We start from the raw sequence: 17,443 nt of genomic DNA on the forward strand, positions 1-17,443 counted from the left end.
GATGCATCTGGAGGAAGGAGTCAGGGAAGGGCGCCCGACTAGAGAAGAAGGTTCTTCTGCCAAATGATATGGGGCGTTTGGAAAGAAGAAAGATGGTGAGGCACATGCTGTGACCTCCCATATCAAATCTAGAAGACCCTCTGTGAAGAGGAAGACCGTGCGTCCCGCCAGTAACCAGCATCAGGTGGCTCACATAGCACCTGTTTTCAGAGAAAACCAACACTATCAACATAATAATAACTAGCAACAACAACATCAACAATATCAACAACAACAACACCGTCCTCAACAGGAGGCCTACCAGCCTCGAAACAATAATCAAACCAGTACAAGCTATGATAGGAAGAGGGTCAATTTTGATCCTATTCCCATGACCTATGCAGAGCTCTATCCCTCTTTGATAGAGAGAAAAATGATCACTCCACGTGACCCACCGGCTCTACCTACCAACCCTCAGTGGTGGTATAAGCCAAAGCTATATTGTGTTTATCATTCCGGTGCTCCCGGACATGATGTGGAGAACTGCTACCCGCTGAAGACCAAGTTTCAAGACCTTGTTAGGAGCGATATATTATTTTTTGAGGACGTAGGTCCTAACGTCAAGAAGAACCCATTGCCTGAGCATGGGAAATCTGCTGTCAACATGGTCCAGGGCTGCCCTGGTAAATATAAATCCCGATATGTTAGCCATATCCGAAAATCTTTGGTCGAGATGCACAAACTGTTGTGTGAATACAGTCACTATGAGCATGACCATGACAGATGTCGTGTTTGCACTGTCAATCAGAGGGGGTGTCGTCAAGTCTGAAAAGACATCCAAGAAATGCTGGATGAAGGTGTAATTGAAATACTTCAGAATCGCGATGGGGATGATGAAGTCAATGTGATATCACCAGTATTTAGGATCCCAGAGCCTGTTGTCATCCGATATGATGGCAGCAAACAGAAGGCTTCTCCCTCTCTCATAATCAAACCAGCTGGTCCTGTGCCATATTCTTCTGATAAAGCTGTCCCTTATCGTTACAATGTTGTGGCATTGGAAGATGGGAAAGAGGTGCCCCTGCCCTCTACCTCTGTGGTTAATATCACTGATGTCAGCGGCCTGACCCGTAGTGGTCGCTTTTTCTCGGCCCCGCCGAAAACCCAGGCTAACACCAAAAGGGCTGATGTTGCTGATTGTGATGTTCGTTTGGTTGGAAATTCTGTTGTTTCTCTGAATCCGACACTTGTTGCTAATAAACCTGCCACCACTGTTAAAACTCCTGTCCCTGCTGGCCAGAATGGCATGATAAAGGAGGATTGTGATGAGATGCTGAGGCTCATCAAAAGGAGTGAATACAACGTTGTAGATCAGCTTCTACAAACGCCATCAAAGATCTCTGTGCTATCTTTGTTAATGAACTCAGAACCACACCGTGAAGCTCTGCAGAAGGTGTTGGACGTGGCGTATGTAGATCATGACGTCACAATAGAATAATTTGATAGTATTGTTGCAAACATTACTGCTTGTAACAATCTGAGTTTTTGTGATGCTGATCTCCTTGAGGAGGGAAGAGACCATAATTTGGCCCTTCACATTTCAATGAAATGTAAGGATGATGCCATGTCTAATGTGCTCGTAGACACTTGATCATCACTGGATGTGTTGCCAAAATCCACTTTGGCTAGATTGTCATACCAGAGGCCTCCCATGAGGCAGAGTGGAGTGGTTGTAAAAGCTTTTGATGGATCCCGCAAGACTGTGATTGGTGAGGTTGAACTCCCAGTCAAGATTGGACCAAGTGATTTCCATATCACTTTTCAGGTCATGGATATCCACCCATCGTATAGTTGTCTGTTGGGCAGACCATGGATTCACGAGGCAGGCGCCGTGACATCCACCCAACACCAGAAATTGAAATTTGTCAAGAACAAAAAGCTGGTGGTGGTAGGGGGAGAGAAGGCTCTCTTGGTTAGCCATTTGTCTTCCTTTTCTTATATAGATGCTGAGGATGAAGTTGGGACGCTGTTCCAAGCTTTGTCTATTGCTGAACCTTCTAAGAAAGGAACTTCTTCATTTGCTTCCTACAATGATGTGAAGTTGGCCATTGAGCATGGCACAACTACTGGTTTAGGACAAATGATCAAGATGGAAGACAATAAGTCCCGGGCTGGCATAGGGTATTCTTCACGCACTTTCAACAAGCATGGGTTGTTTCAGAGTTGTGGTTTCATCCATACCGTCCAAGACGAAGAAGCTGCTGCTATTGTGGAAGAGGATGCAGAGGAGGATTCTGGCAACTTTGTCATCCCTAGAGGGGTCTGCAATAACTGGGTCGCTGTTGATGTTCAAACAGTTGTCCATAAGTCAACATAATGTTCACTTTTTGTTCAAAAAACCCTTCTCCCATGAGGAGGAGTGATCACATTGTTGGCACATAAATACAATGATATTCATTCAATAAATTCATGTTAAATGTTTGTCTTTCTAATTATTTTCACTTTTTGCATTTTTGCATGAAATTGGTGATCACATAAAACCTTAAAAATAGAATAAAATCAATATTTTCATCTACATAATGATTTGCTTTGTTTGAATTCTAAAATCTCTTTTATATCCAAAATCATTATGCAGGTTGATCAAACCCATTGAATATAATGATCCAACACCATCTCCCAACTTTGAGTTCCCTGTATTTGAGGCCGAAGAAGATGATGTTGAAGAGATTCCTGATGAGATTACCCATCTGCTTGAGCACGAAGAGAAGATCATTCAGCCACATCTTGAGAATCTGGAAACAGTCAACTTGGGGTCTGAAGATTGTGTGCGAGAAGTGAAGATTGGGGCACTCCTTGAAGAATCCGTGAAGAAGGGGTTGATTCAGTTGCTACGAGAATACGTCGACGTCTTTTCCTGGTCATATAAAGACATGCCTGGTCTGGATACTGATATCGTGCAACATTTCCTGCCTTTGAAGCCTGAGTGCTTGCCTGTGAAGCAGAAGCTCATAAGAACTCATCCTGATATGGCAGTGAAGATCAAAGAAGAGGTTCAGAAGCAAATTGATGCGGGGTTTCTGATGACTTCTACATATCCTCAATGGGTGGCCAATATTGTGCCCGTGCCTAAGAAAGACGGAAAAGTCCGAATGTGTGTGAACTATAAAGACTTGAATAAAGCTAGTCCGAAAGATGATTTTCCTCTACCACATATTAATATGTTGGTAGATAATACAGCTAAACTCAATGTCTTCTCGTTTATGGACGGATTTTTCGGATATAATCAGATTAAGATGGCACCCGAGGATATGGAGAAAACAACATTCATCACACCTTGGTGAACATTCTATTATCGAGTGATGCCCTTCGGTTTGAAGAACACCGGAGCCACGTATCAACGTGCTACGACTACCTTGTTTCACGATATGATGCATAAGGAAATCGAGGTATATGTTGACGATATGATTGCAAAGTCAAGAACGGAAGTTGAACATGTCGAGCACTTATTGAAGCTTTTTCAGCGTTTAAGGAAGTATAAGCTTCGCCTGAATCCTAACAAGTGTACATTTGGAGTCCATTCTGGCAAGTTATTAGGCTTCATTGTTAGCGAGAGAGGTATTGAAGTTGATTCTGCCAAGGTCAAAGCAATACAAGAGATGCCTGCGCCCAAAACTGAGAAGCAAGTCCGAGGTTTTCTTGGCTGCTTGAATTATATATCCAGATTTATATCCCACATGACTGTCACATGTGCGCCAATATTCAAGCTCCTCCGGAAAGATCAGCATCATGATTGGACCGAGGATAGCCAGAAGGCCTTCGACAGTATTAAAGAGTATCTGTCCGAGCCTCCGATTCCGTCTCCGCCTGTAAAAGGGAGACCCTTGATTATGTATCTGACAGTTCTTGAAGATTCTATGGGTTATGTCCTTGGTCAGCAAGATGAGTCAGGAAAGAAAGATTATGCTATCTACTATCTGAGTAAGAAATTCACTGATTGTGAGTCTCGATACTCGATGCTTGAGAAGACTTGCTGTGCCTTGGCTTGGGCTGCTAAGCGCTTACGCCAGTATATGTTGAATCATACGACTTTGTTGATATCCAAAATGGATCCAATTAAGTATATCTTTGAGAAGCCTGCTTTAACTGGGAGGATTGCCCGTTGGCAGATGCTGTTGTCTAAGTATGATAATGAGTATCGAGCTTAGAAGGCTATTAAAGGTAGTATCGTGGCTGACCACTTGGCGCATCAACCAATTGAGGATTATCAGTCAGTTCAGTACGACTTCCCAGATGAGGAGTTTCTGTATTTGAAAATGAAAGATTGTTGTCGCACCTCGAAAAAATGGGGATACGACTTTAAAGCGAAACGCGATCGCACGCTCGCAATGATGGACTGAACAGAGTCGCCACCGAACTTTATTTATTCCTAAAAAGGAAAGGGGAAATATCGATAAAACCCAAGACAAAAGAAAGGATAAGATATGGTCATCGCAACCAATATCAGGGTTCGGGAGTCGATTACGCAAGGGGAAGGTATTAGCACCCCTCACGTCCGTTGTACTCAACGGGAACCATTAGGTCAGTTGTGTGCGTTAATGTTAGTTTGAAATGTTAGGCTTTTCGAATTATTAGGTGGGAAAGAAAGGATATAAGAGAGAAGAAATGTTTTTGGATTTTTTAACGAAGGACTAAACCTAAGTTTTTTATTAGTGGGCCTGACAAGATTTAAAAATCCTGCTCCTACGTATCTCAAAAGAGAAATCAAGGCTTACGTAGTTCTGGGTAGAAAAATGTTTGTTTGTTGGTCGATTTTAGCGAAAGTCATACTGTATTAATCGATGAAAACATTATTTTACCCAAAACAGATGAGGAGTGGACGCATACCACACATCGAACGGATTTATAAATCTACATTCGGAAAAGCGTCACTTATCTCGACTCAACAATCGTGGCCAAAACATTGTTTTATATCACTTAAGACAAGATACCTTTCGTTTATGAAAAAGGTTTTTGATTAATCGCACGGTGGCGAGAAAAGTGTTTGATTGGTTGGATGTATTTTGAGTGATGGCGAGAACTTGGATGAGCGAGATATACATCTCGAATCCTAGCCTCAGGAGTGCACGGTATACACCATGTTCCATTTCCATCTTTATTGAAAAAGTATTAAGGTATGAATTAAGTACTTTGAAGTTTGAAAGACGAGTACTTGTGACCTACAAGCTCTTACAGCTTGGGTCTAATACTCGGGACTACGTCTGGACATTCCACCCAGGCAGTCTGTTTCTTGCCAATATTGCTAAGAAAATGATTCGAATATTTATGAATGTTTTGGAGGGAAGACGAATATTTATGGCTTGCAAGCTCTTACAGCTTGAGCCTAATATTCGGGATTACGGCTGGATATTCCCTCCAGGTAATCTTTTTCTTCCAACTTTATTAAGAAAATGGTTTGAGATATTTACAGGTGTTTTGGAGAGAAGACGAATATTTATGGCTTGCAAGCTCTTACAGCTTGAGCCTAATATTCGGGATTACAACTGGATATTCCCTCCAGGTAACCTTTTTTCTTCATGTTTTTTAGGAAAGATTTTGAATATTGGATGTTAAGAGAAGACAAATATTTATGGCTTGCAAGCTCTTACAGCTTGAGCCTAATATTCGGGATTACGACTGGACATTCCATCCAGGTAACCTTTTTCTTCACGTTTTATTTAGAAGGTGATTTGGGATATTTACGGATATTTTGGCGAGAAGACGAATATTTATGACTTACAAGCTCTTACAACTTGAGCCTAATATTCGGGATTACGACTGGACATTCCATCCAGGTAATCTTTTTCTTCACGTTTTATTTAGAAAATGATTTGAAAATTTGAGTTAAAACAAAAAGTACCGAGGTTTGAAATTATTGAAAGTTAAGTTGATGTTGCTTAAGAGCTCATTGTAAGAAAGCCCAAGAGTAAGCCACGTGAGGTTGATGGCGATGCTTAAAAGCAATCGACTTACAAGGGTATGGAAATGGGCTCGACGTTGAATCGAGAATTAAGTGATATTTATCATTATTACTCTTTTTAATGTTTTTTTTTATCAATGAAATTGAGATGATTTATCATGATCGGAGCATACTCCACACATAAAAGTAAATAATTCACATAAATCCCAAAGAAAGAATAATCACCTAAGTTACATTAAGAATAAAAATGAATAAACACAAGAAACATATTAGTTAAGTAGTAATTAAATGTGAGGATTAAGGGAAATATGAGAAAGTCACAAAAAATGCTGAAAAACCAAAACTACATGCCCAGGTATCGAACCCAGGACCAAAGAGGCAATGAGCTATCTCCATCTCCACCAGGCCACGAATGGTCAACTATTATACTAATAGCAAACCACACATATGGCTCAGAATAAATGAAATAACAAAAACTAACTAAAAAAAAAGGTGAAATGGGTCGTAGGAGCTTGGGCTAAGACAAAACCAAGTGCCCAACAGTCCCTTAGACTGACTGGGTCCTGGTCGAAGGAAACCCACTCCGGTTTGGCCCGAGGTGAGGTGTCACCGGAGATATGAAGCAACTCTCTAGCCACGGGATATTTGATGATGAGCAGAGGAGAATAAATCTCCATTAATGGCTAGTTGGAAGTATTTAATGGGAAAACGGTGGGTTTTAATGGGAAAACCCAAAAGCCAACGGATAATAGAAATATAACACGGATATCAAGTTCCAAAAGAAAAACTTTAAAGACACAAATCAAAGGCAAACTTGAAAAAATCAAATATTGGAATTTAAAACTCGGTTCTTCTCCTTCAAGAGAAGTCCGAACGAGATCTTCCCCCAGGTGAAGAGCTTTCCACCTTCTCTCAAAGTTATGGCTATGAATGGACACCACAAAATTAAATATAAATCGAAAGCCAACACTAACCGATTGCGACAGGTTCGACGGAGATGTGAAGAGCGATTTTTGGATTCCCCTTCAGAATGTTAGCTATTCCGGAAACTCAACTTCGACTTATATGAAACCTCCGGCGGCGCTCCAATGGATCCTTCGTGTTTTCTCTGCGGAAAGGTAGAGGTTCTGGCTTATCTCTTTCGTCTCTTTCTTTGATCAAGGCTTTGATGTTCTCCCTCTCTCCTCGTCAAAGATTTTTAGGGTTTTCTTTTAATTTTTGTTATCTTGCAGAATTTTTCTCTTGAACAGTAGCCGCTCTCTCTCTCTTTTCACTAATCCCTTCACTATTTATCCTCTACGAATTGGGGTTTTCAGGATGGCATATGGAGCTCAAAAGAGTATCCTGCAAAGCCCCCTTCTGGGTGGTCAGGGTTCGGTTGCCCTAATCGATGAGTGGTTGCTGGAATCCCAGGTTGTACTTTTGTGTACATGAGTGGTTTTATCATTGCAGCATTCAACAAGGAGATAAGTGTTTGGAAACGATTTCTTGGCTTGCTGCTGTCATGCTACGTTTTTCTGTCATGGAAGCTTTGCAGGTAATTTTGATGTAGGACTAGTTTTGGTGCAGGATTGACTAGATAGCAGCTTGTTGTTTTGGACTTACCATCTGTGGTTCCGTTGCAGCTGATATACCGTTATGCCCATCAAAAACCGCAAAGACAGAAAACGCAGTCGATGGATCACCGGGAACCCTGTGGCAATCTATTTTAATCAGAAAGTAATCCTCTCCTTTCTTAGCCAATCCAACTTGTCCATACTTCACAAAAGGATTTTCAACTTTCCCATTCCGAAGCTCACGGCCAATCAAGGTATGCTTCATTGCCGGAGTGGTTTAGCATTTTGCTGCTGTTGGTTGTTGTACTGTTGTTATATTAATTATTGTTTGTTGCAGGTGAACAAATGGTGCTTGCTTTGGATTATTACAAAGTTGTGTTAAATCTTTATGCACTATGCCTTGTGAAGCAGCCCATGCTTTCATGACATCGGGATCCACCGAGACAACAGCTACCAAAGAAGAATTAAAGCTGTCGCCGTATATAAAGCACTGTGCCACAAAATTGCATTTGACATATACATTTTCTATCTTCTCTGGAGCAATGTACCCGCCTTGTGCCATCTTAAAGTTATTCTTCTTCCTATCAATGATTTTGAGACGACCGCCAACTATCCATATTCCAATATCTCCGGTATGCAGCCATCCCTCTTCGTCAATGACTTCTCTCGTTTGAACTTCATCTTTGTAATATCCTTGAAAAATAATGGGACCCCTGATGCAAAATTCACCACAGGGGTTCGGCTGATCATCAGATGTATAGTTCATTTCCGGAACATCTACAAGTTTTATCTCACAGCATGGACTTGGGGAGCCACCGTGACCACTAAGTCTGTATCCCTCATCAATGCAGCTTATAGTATTTTAACAGCATTAATAATACCAGTATATATTTTGTTATATAGGCGGGGAACACTACAGAAAATAGTAGGCCTTAGAACTGCAAGGTCGTCTATTAATTTCATGTTATCCCTCTGGAAGAATCCCACCGCAATGCCAAAATATACTATCATGACTTGATTTGCTCGCTCATAAATGTGTGCCAAAGGGAGATAGGATATATAAACATCATTTGGGTTGAATTTTTCACCCAAAGAGGTCCCAACAACATTTGCAATAAAGTTTTGATGTAGTTTGGAACCGAATCAATGCAGTGTAAAGCATGTAAGACATGGTTGGAATTGTATGGAAATGTGAAATGGTGCAAATGTTCTTGAAATGTTATTTGTAATTTGATTTTGAATGAAATGGGAAGTGCATGATTATACGATAGTTGTTATATGAAATTTGCATTTTGGAACATGGAATGATATTGATTTGAATTGGGATTGAAATATTGCATGGTTTAAGTGAAAATGTGAATTGATGTAGGTTGGATCAAGTGAATGCCAAGTCCATGTTTATGGTTTTAAAATGTTTGTCCTTTGGAAGATGACTTTGTAATTTATGAAAATGTTGTAATGCTATTTTGATTTTGAAATGTACTATGGATATAAAATGGATTTTTTTTAGAAATACTCCAAGACTAATTTAAATATCAATTTAAATAATAATAAAAAATCAGTAGAAAACCCAATTAAAATCAAATTAATCCAATAATTTGTTAAAATTACTTTTGTCATCAATTCTAACATCTATTTGAAAATTAAAATCAATTAGAGTTTTGAATCATTAGTAAAGATAACAATTAAAATTAAATTGAAATTTGGATTTAAACTTGATTTGAAATTAAAATCAAAAATTGAAAAATTACAAAAGTCAAGTGATTAAAATCCATTTTATAGTCAAAAGCACCATGATCAAAAGGCATAGACAATGATCAATGTGTAACAAAAAATATGGATTTGGGAATGAATGTATGCAAATGAACTTTAGGCCAAGTGCCAACAAAATAAAAAAATTCAGGACCGAAATCGGGGTATGACAGTTGCCCCTATTTAAGCGTCTTCAACTAGAGAATATGAAGCAGGACGTTCTTCATATGATCATAGTGGGAGATGGTTAAATACTAAGAAGACCCGGATTTTGATCCTGAATCCCTATGACATGATGTGATATGATATGATATGAAGACCCGGATTTTGATCCTGAATCCCTATGACATGATGTGATATGATATGATATGAAGACCCGGATTTTGATCCTGAATCCCTATGACATGATGTGATATGATATGATATGACATGATATGATATGCATGGATGCATGATTTCTTCTTTTTCTTTTAATTTTCTTCCCTGCTAGGGATACGGTGGACCCTTGACAGGAGATGCTACTAGACAGACCAATATGTGGGGAATACTGATGATCCCAGGGAGATAGACAAATGGGGTAAAACCAAACTTGCTGGAGAAACAGTCCTGCTGGAGAATCAGACACACACTGGGGAGTATTCAAAGTGAAAGTTGATAGACAATATTCAGAGTACAAGAGATTTCGGTAGTAAGTTCACATATGACTCACTAGACCCGAATACGGAAATTTCCACAACAGGTTCATGTATGACCTGACAATGCTGGGGAATAATCATGGAGATAAACTCTTCAGAACAGGTTCATGTATGACCTGACACCGGAATAAAGCTCAACAACAGGTTCATACATGACCTGAATAGTATTGAACAAACAGAGAAAGAATCTTCAGAACAGGTTCAAGTATGACCTGACACCGGAATAAAAGCTCAACAACAAGTTCATACATGACCTGAATAGTATTGAACAAACAGAGAAAAAAAATCTTCAGTACAGGTTCATGTATGACCTGACACCGGAATAAGGGTTCAACAACAGGTTCGGATATGACCTGACAAATGGATTAAAGTTCAATAACAGGTTCATACATGACCTGAATAGGATTGAACGACAGGTTCATATATGACCTGACAATGGATGAAAGTTCAATAACAGGTTCATATATGACCTGAATAGGATTGAACAAACAGAGAAAAATCTTCAGTACAGGTTCAAGTATGACCTGACACCGGAATAAAGCTCAACAACAGGTTCAAACATGACCTGAATAGTTTTGAACAAAAATTGGAAAAACCCTTCAGAGCAGGTTCAAGTATGACCTGACACCGGAATAAAAGCTCAACAGCAGGTTCAGATATGACCTGAATAGTATTGAACAAAAGTTGGAAAAACTCTTCAGAGCAGGTTCAAGTATGACCTGACACCGGAATAAAAACAATTGGACTCCGACCGTAAGCAATGGACTACAACCAGCTTTTAACGGATTTTGCCAATAACAATTGGACTTGAAAAATGACTGCGAAAACCGGATGTTGGTTTAAAGATACCAAAGACAAAACGGAATTAGAGGTCCAAGGACATAGGATCAACGCAAGACCTAGGTCAATGCAAAATGAGCACGAAGTACATTTCGGCTATGCATGATTTGAATGCATGATATATGAATGATCATGATTATGAGAATGCTGACACTTAGCAGACTGGGTGTTTGTAGGGACAGAGATTCTGATTCCTCAACACCAATAACTCATACTCGTATAATTAACAGGTGCATCCAGAGGAGAAACTATCATGACTGACAGTTATAAATAATCAAAGGTCCATCCTTCTAGAGGATTCATAAGTTGTACTCCATGGAGACTTTTGTTGGTGATCCTGGAGTATTTATGCAAACTTTGAGCCTTTCGGGGAAACAAATGTTTTTCCTTCGATTTTCACATGTATCAAAGTAAATTTGTTCTAAGTTTCAAATTCTTTTTCCAAGTTTCAAAACTTCATTATTAACAAATAAATGACATTTTGCATAACAAAGAAAAGCATAGATGAACACAGACTAACAATGATTGGGAAAAACTTGTATTTTATTCAAGAATGGTAGCACACAAATGGCGTAGCTCCATAGAGTGTTACAATTTTTTTGAAAATGGTAATAAGGAAAGGTTTACATTGAATTCAGTGACCCCTAACATCCTTAATAGATATGATCCCAAAACCTTGCTTCTGAGGGGAGTAACTGGATTAATCTTCCACCTCAAATTCTTCGGTGTTAATCAGTAACAACTGATGCAGTTTATGCCTTTTGCCCCTAACTTTTGCCTGGATCGCCCTTTCGGGTTTTCAATCCACCGAGACGCTCTTTTTTTCCTAAGTCGCCTTTTCAGGTTTTCAACTTAGCGAGCTACCATCTTTATTCATCCCTAACTTTTTCCTGGACCGCCCTTTCGGGTTTTCAGTCCACCGGGATACCCTTTTTTTTGTTGCCTTTATCGCCCTTTCAGGTTTTTGATTTAGCGGGTTTTTATCAGGCATAGTATTTTTTAACTGCATCAGAGTTCACGGGGTGTGAGAGTTCTTCATCATCCATAGTTGTGAGAATCAAGGCACCTCTGGAGAAAGCTTTCTTTACAACATATGGTCCTTCATAATTGGGAGTCCACTTCCCACGTGAATCCTTGTGTATTGGCAAGATCTTCTTAAGCACGAGGTCTCCTTCTCTGAATTCCCGAACACGTACTTTCTTGTCAAAAGCCCTTTTAAGCCGTTTTTGGTATAATTGTCCATGGCACAAAGAAGTCAATCGCTTCTCATCTATGAGGTTCAACTGATCAAATCTATTTTGAATCCACTCAGCCTCTTCTAGCTTGGTTTCCATCAAGATTCTCATTGAAGGTATCTCTACTTCAATTGGGAGAACTGCTTCCACCCCATATACCAAAGAGAACGGGGTTGCCCCTGTTGAAGTGCGGACGGAAGTCCGATATCCATGCAATGCGAAGGGTAGCATTTCGTGCCAATCCTTATAGGTTTTTACCATTTTCTGCAGGATCTTCTTGAGGTTTTTATTAGCGGCTTCAACAGCGCCATTCATCTTTGGACGATATGGTGAAGAGTTATGGTGCTCAATCTTGAAGCTCTCGCATAATTCTTTCATGGTCTTATTGTTCAAATTCGTCCCATTATCTGTGATGATCCGACTTGGAATTCCATAACGGCAAATGATCTCTTTCTTGAGGAACCGTGCAACCACTTGCTTTGTCACATTAGCATAAGAGGCGGCTTCTACCCATTTGGTAAAGTAATCAATGGCAACCAGGATGAAGCGGTGACCATTGGAAGCTTTAGGCTCGATGGCGCCAATCATGTCGATGCCCCACATTGAGAAAGGCCAAGGTGACGTCAAAACATTTAGTAGGGTCGGAGGCACGTGTACTTTGTCGGCATAGATTTGGCATTTATGACATTTTCTAGCATAATTGAAGCAGTCGGATTCCATGGTCAACCAGTAATAACCAGCTCTCAAAATCTTCTTGGCCATGGCATGTCCATTGGCATGAGTCCCAAAGGATCCTTCATGAATCTCCTTGATCAACATGTCCGCTTCATGTCCATCCACGCATCTGAGCAGAATCATGTCGTGATTTCTCTTGTACAACACACCGTTGCTCAAGAAAAATTTAGATGCTAACTTCCTCAATGTTTTCTTGTCCAGGGTTGTGGCATCTGTTGGATATTCTTGATTTTGCAAAAAGCATTTGATGTCATGGAACCAGGGTTTACCATCGGCTTCCTCTTCAATTGACTGACAGTAGGCAAGCTCAACTTTCCGCTCGATTTGAATGAGAGGTGCTTCATTATGGAATCTGACTTGGTACATGGAAGCCAACATAGCCAAAGCATCAGCAATTTGATTCTCAGTTCTCGGGATATGACGGAAAGTGATTTCGTCAAAGTATTTTATTAATTCCATGACATAGGCACGATACGGGATCAATTTGGTATCACGGGTTTCCCATTCGCCCTTGACTTGGTATATCACCAAGGCTGAGTCTCCACATACTTCAAGGATTTTGATTCGGAGATCAATGGCTGCTTCAATGCCTAATATGCACGCCTCATATTCTGCTATATTGTTCGTGCAATCAAAACACAACCTTGCTGTGAAAGGAGTGTATCCACCATTCGGATTTAATAGAACAGCTCCTACGCCATGCCCCATGTAATTGGAGGAACCATCAAATATGAGCTTCCACCGAGACCCGGGTTCAGGTCCTTCATCAAGTCCTGGGATTTCACAGTCTTTCACTACCATAATGTCTTCATCAGGGAAGTCAAACTTCAACGGCTGGTAATCTTCAACGGGCTAGTTTGCCAAGTAATCAGACAACACACTCCCTTTGATGGCTTTCTGAGACACATATTGGATGTCGTACTCAGATAGTAACATCTGCCAACGGGCGAGTCTTCCAGTCAAAGCAGGCTTTTCAAAGATGTACTTTATTGGATCCATTTTTGAGATCAACAAAGTAGTATGGCAAATCATGTATTGTCTTAGACGACGAGCGGCCCATGCTAAAGCACAACAAGTTTTCTCCAAGAGTGAGTATCGGGATTCACAATCGGTAAATCTCTTACTTAGATAGTAGATAGCATGTTCCTTTCGACCGGTTTCGTCATGTTGTCCCAGCACACATCCCATTGACTTTTCAAGCACAGTTAAGTACATAAAGAGTGGTTTCCCCTGGACAGGTGGAATTAGAATAGGGGGCTCTTGCAGGTATTGTCCGATTTTCTCAAAAGCCATTTGATAGTCAGAGTTCCATTCAACTGCTTGATCTTTTCTGAGCAATTTGAAGATAGGCTCACATGTGGCCGTCATATGTGAGATAAACCTTGAGATATAGTTCAAACGTCCCAGGAAGCCTCTAACCTCTCGCTCGGTGCGTGGAGAAGGCATTTCTTGTATCGCCCTAACCTTGTCTGGATCTAGCTCAATTCCTCGTTGACTAACAATGAAACCAAGCAACTTTCCAGACCGGACACCAAAGGTGCATTTAGCAGGATTTAGTCGTAGTCGGAATTTCCGAAGACGCTCAAATAGCTTTTGCAAGTGGTCTATGTGATCCTCTTCACTTTGAGATTTTACAATCATATCATCCACATAAACCTCAATTTCCTTATGCATCATATCATGGAAAAGAGTGACCATTGCTCTTTGGTAAGTTGCCCCAGCATTTTTGAGACCGAATGGCATTACCTTGTAGCAAAATGTTCCCCAAGGGGTGATGAATGTGGTCTTTTCCATGTCTTCTGGATCCATCTTAATTTGATTGTAACCCGAGAATCCATCCATAAAGGAGAAGACTGCAAACTTAGCAGTGTTGTCTACCAGAGTGTCAATATGTGGCAGAGGGAAATCGTCCTTCGGACTAGCTTTGTTTAAATCCCTATAATCAACACACATCCTGACCTTGCCATCCTTTTTGGGTACTGGCACAATGTTGGCTACCCATTGAGGGTACTTTGCAACTGCTAGAAAACCGGCATTAAATTGACGTTTCACCTCGTCACAAATCTTTAGAGCCATGTCGGGTCTTGCCCTTCGGAGCTTCTGCTTCACCGGCGGACAATCTGGCTGTAGTGGTAGCTTGTGGACAACAATGTTAGTATCTAAACCTGGCATATCCTGATACGACCAAGCAAATACATCTACATATTCATGTAGCAACTTGATCAATCTTTCCTTGATGCTTGCCTCAAGTGTAGTCCCAACTTTGACCTCTTTCTTATCTTCCTCGGTGCCAAGGTTGATTGTTTCCACTGGTTCCTGATGTGGCTGAAGGGCCTTTGACTCGTGCTCGAGCATCCTTTCCAGTTCTTCTGGGAAATCACAATCTTCCTCGCTCTCCTCTTCCGCTTGGTAGATGGGGAGTTCAAAATTATAGGAAGTAGTGGGGTCATCGAATTCAACTGGTTTATTGATTATTCTGCATGTTTTTTAATGATGGTTTTTTTTAGAACAATGGAAATAAAATGCAAAAGAAGTAAAAAAAATAAATATATTTTTGTAGTTTTTGAAAGGATTGCCATTTTAAGAAAAACAACAGATAAATGAACGACAAGAATTTGAACAAAATGTTCTTTATTTGTCATAATGAATTTTTTGAAATTCAAAAGGGGCCCTACAAATGATCCATTAGCCTTGGGCAGAGCTAAGGATTTTCAAAAAACACAAAGGAAAACAACAATTACTTTGACACAGGAAAAACTTCTGGAATCTCAACCGCTTCCCAGTTTGTTAGGGCTGCTTCACACCGGTATATCAGATTCGATGTTTCTCCATCTTCAGTGTCATCTTCCACTGCACCAACTTGTTCTCCATGGATAAATCCTTTGCTCAGGAAAACCTCTTGTATGCTCCGCACACGGTCCTTTGCAGGGACCAAGGCTCCTCCATTAGCAGAAGGCTTGTACCCTAAACCAAAACGGTCGTTTTTCTCATTGACGTTGATAACTTGCCCCCAACCTGCAGGGCCTCCACCTTCAACTGCTGACTTTGCACTCTTCAAAGAGGCGAATGACAAACTGGTTTTCTCAACAGGATCCTTAACCTCTTCAAGTGTGGCATTGGATATTTCAAGGGCTTGAAAAGAGGTTTCTAAGGCATCCTCATCAGCCTCAATATAGCGGAAAGAGGAGAGTTGACTGATAATAAAGTCCTCTTCACCTGAGACAATAACGAGCTTATTATCGACGATGAACTTCATCTTTTGATGTAGAGTAGAAGTTACTGCCCCAGCGGCATGTATCCATGGGCGTCCTAAAAGGCAGCTATAAGCTGGATTTATGTCCATGACTTGGAAATTGATGGGGAATACATGCGGTCCAATCTGTATCGGTAACTCTACCTCCCCAACTACTGTCCTTCGTGAACCATCAAATGCTTTCACCACAAGCGCACTAGGTTTCAACTCTGAACCTTGGTAGGACAATTTAGCGAGTGCCCTCTTTGGTAGAACATTTAAGGATGATCCAGTGTCAACTAAAACTCTGGCCAGAGCATCTTCTTGGCACTTTATGGATACATGCAAAGCACGGTTGTGATTCTTCCCCTCTTTGGGTAGCTCTTCATTGCTGAAGCTTAAAGTGTTGCAAGCTGTGATATTGGCGACCACTCCATCGAATTGGCCGACCGTGATATCTTGGGTAACATGAGCCTGAGCAAGCACTTTTAGCAGAGCCTCCCTATGAGCTTCGGAATTCAGAAGCAAAGACAAGATAGATATTTTTGATGGTGTTTGATGTAACTGATCAACTATCTTGTAGTCAGATTTTTTTATTATCCTTAAGAACTCACTTGCTTCATCTGTTTGCACAGCCGGCTGTGCCCCTCCACGTTCTGGGGTAGGATTTATATTTGCAGCTCCCCTTGTTGGCTCTTGAGGGTTCACATCAAAATTGGGAGTATAAATCCGACCACTACGGGTCATCCTGCTTGTTCCCGCGATGTTGGTGATGTCAGTGTCAACATTCTTCAAACCTTTCTCACTTTCAGCAACTTCGGGCTTTCCATCTACCACTCCATCTACCATCGTTATGCCGTACTTCCAGGGTACCGCCTTGTTACTTTCAAAAGGAAATGGTGTAGGCATGCATACTACCATGGGTGACGGATGAACATCATCTCTTCTGTGATAAGTTACCTCAAATGGTTCTGGTATGTTAAAAACAGGTTCAATGACCGAAACTTCCTCATTTGTTGTTGGACCAGAAATTTGTAAAACACCTTGATCCATCAAATTCTGAATGTCATTTCGTACCACTTCACATCCTCTTGGATGAACAACACATTCCTCACAGTTGTCGTGACATGTATTAATCAATCTAGCCCCCACCAATCCTGCATGAAGCGCTAGCAACGGAGTTTTAACATCTTCCACATTCTTGATTACACACACATCAGAAGCATCTTCGACGGCATTAACATCACCATGTGCTGGCAAAGGGTTGTTCTTGACATTGGGTCCGACGTCTCGAAACGACAGAATCTTCTTTTCAACCAGGTCTCGCACAATATGCTTTAAAGCATAACATCCTTCTAAATCATGTCCAGGGGCACCCCCATGGAAAGGACAATGAGCATCTGGATTGTACCATGGAGGTAAAGGATTTGGTGGAGGACCCAAAGATCTGGGAGTCACTAACC

General features: G+C 40.8%; 1 protein-coding gene across 1 annotated transcript; it reads right to left on the reverse strand.

Moving 5' to 3' along the window:
• Positions 1-7,768: 7,768 nt before the first annotated feature.
• LOC127130268 (long chain acyl-CoA synthetase 6, peroxisomal-like) lies at positions 7,769-16,829 on the reverse strand. The gene is made up of 3 exons (XM_051059306.1): positions 16,595-16,829; positions 15,712-15,850; positions 7,769-8,342 (listed from the first exon to the last, which is right to left on the reverse strand). Exons 1-3 carry the CDS (start codon positions 16,827-16,829, stop codon positions 7,769-7,771), a joined length of 948 nt encoding a protein of 315 aa, XP_050915263.1.
• Between the last annotated feature and the right edge of the window lie 614 nt (positions 16,830-17,443).

This window comes from Lathyrus oleraceus, chromosome 3 (assembly GCF_024323335.1).
Source record: "Lathyrus oleraceus cultivar Zhongwan6 chromosome 3, CAAS_Psat_ZW6_1.0, whole genome shotgun sequence".
In the NCBI taxonomy this organism is placed as follows: Eukaryota; Viridiplantae; Streptophyta; class Magnoliopsida; order Fabales; family Fabaceae; genus Lathyrus; species Lathyrus oleraceus.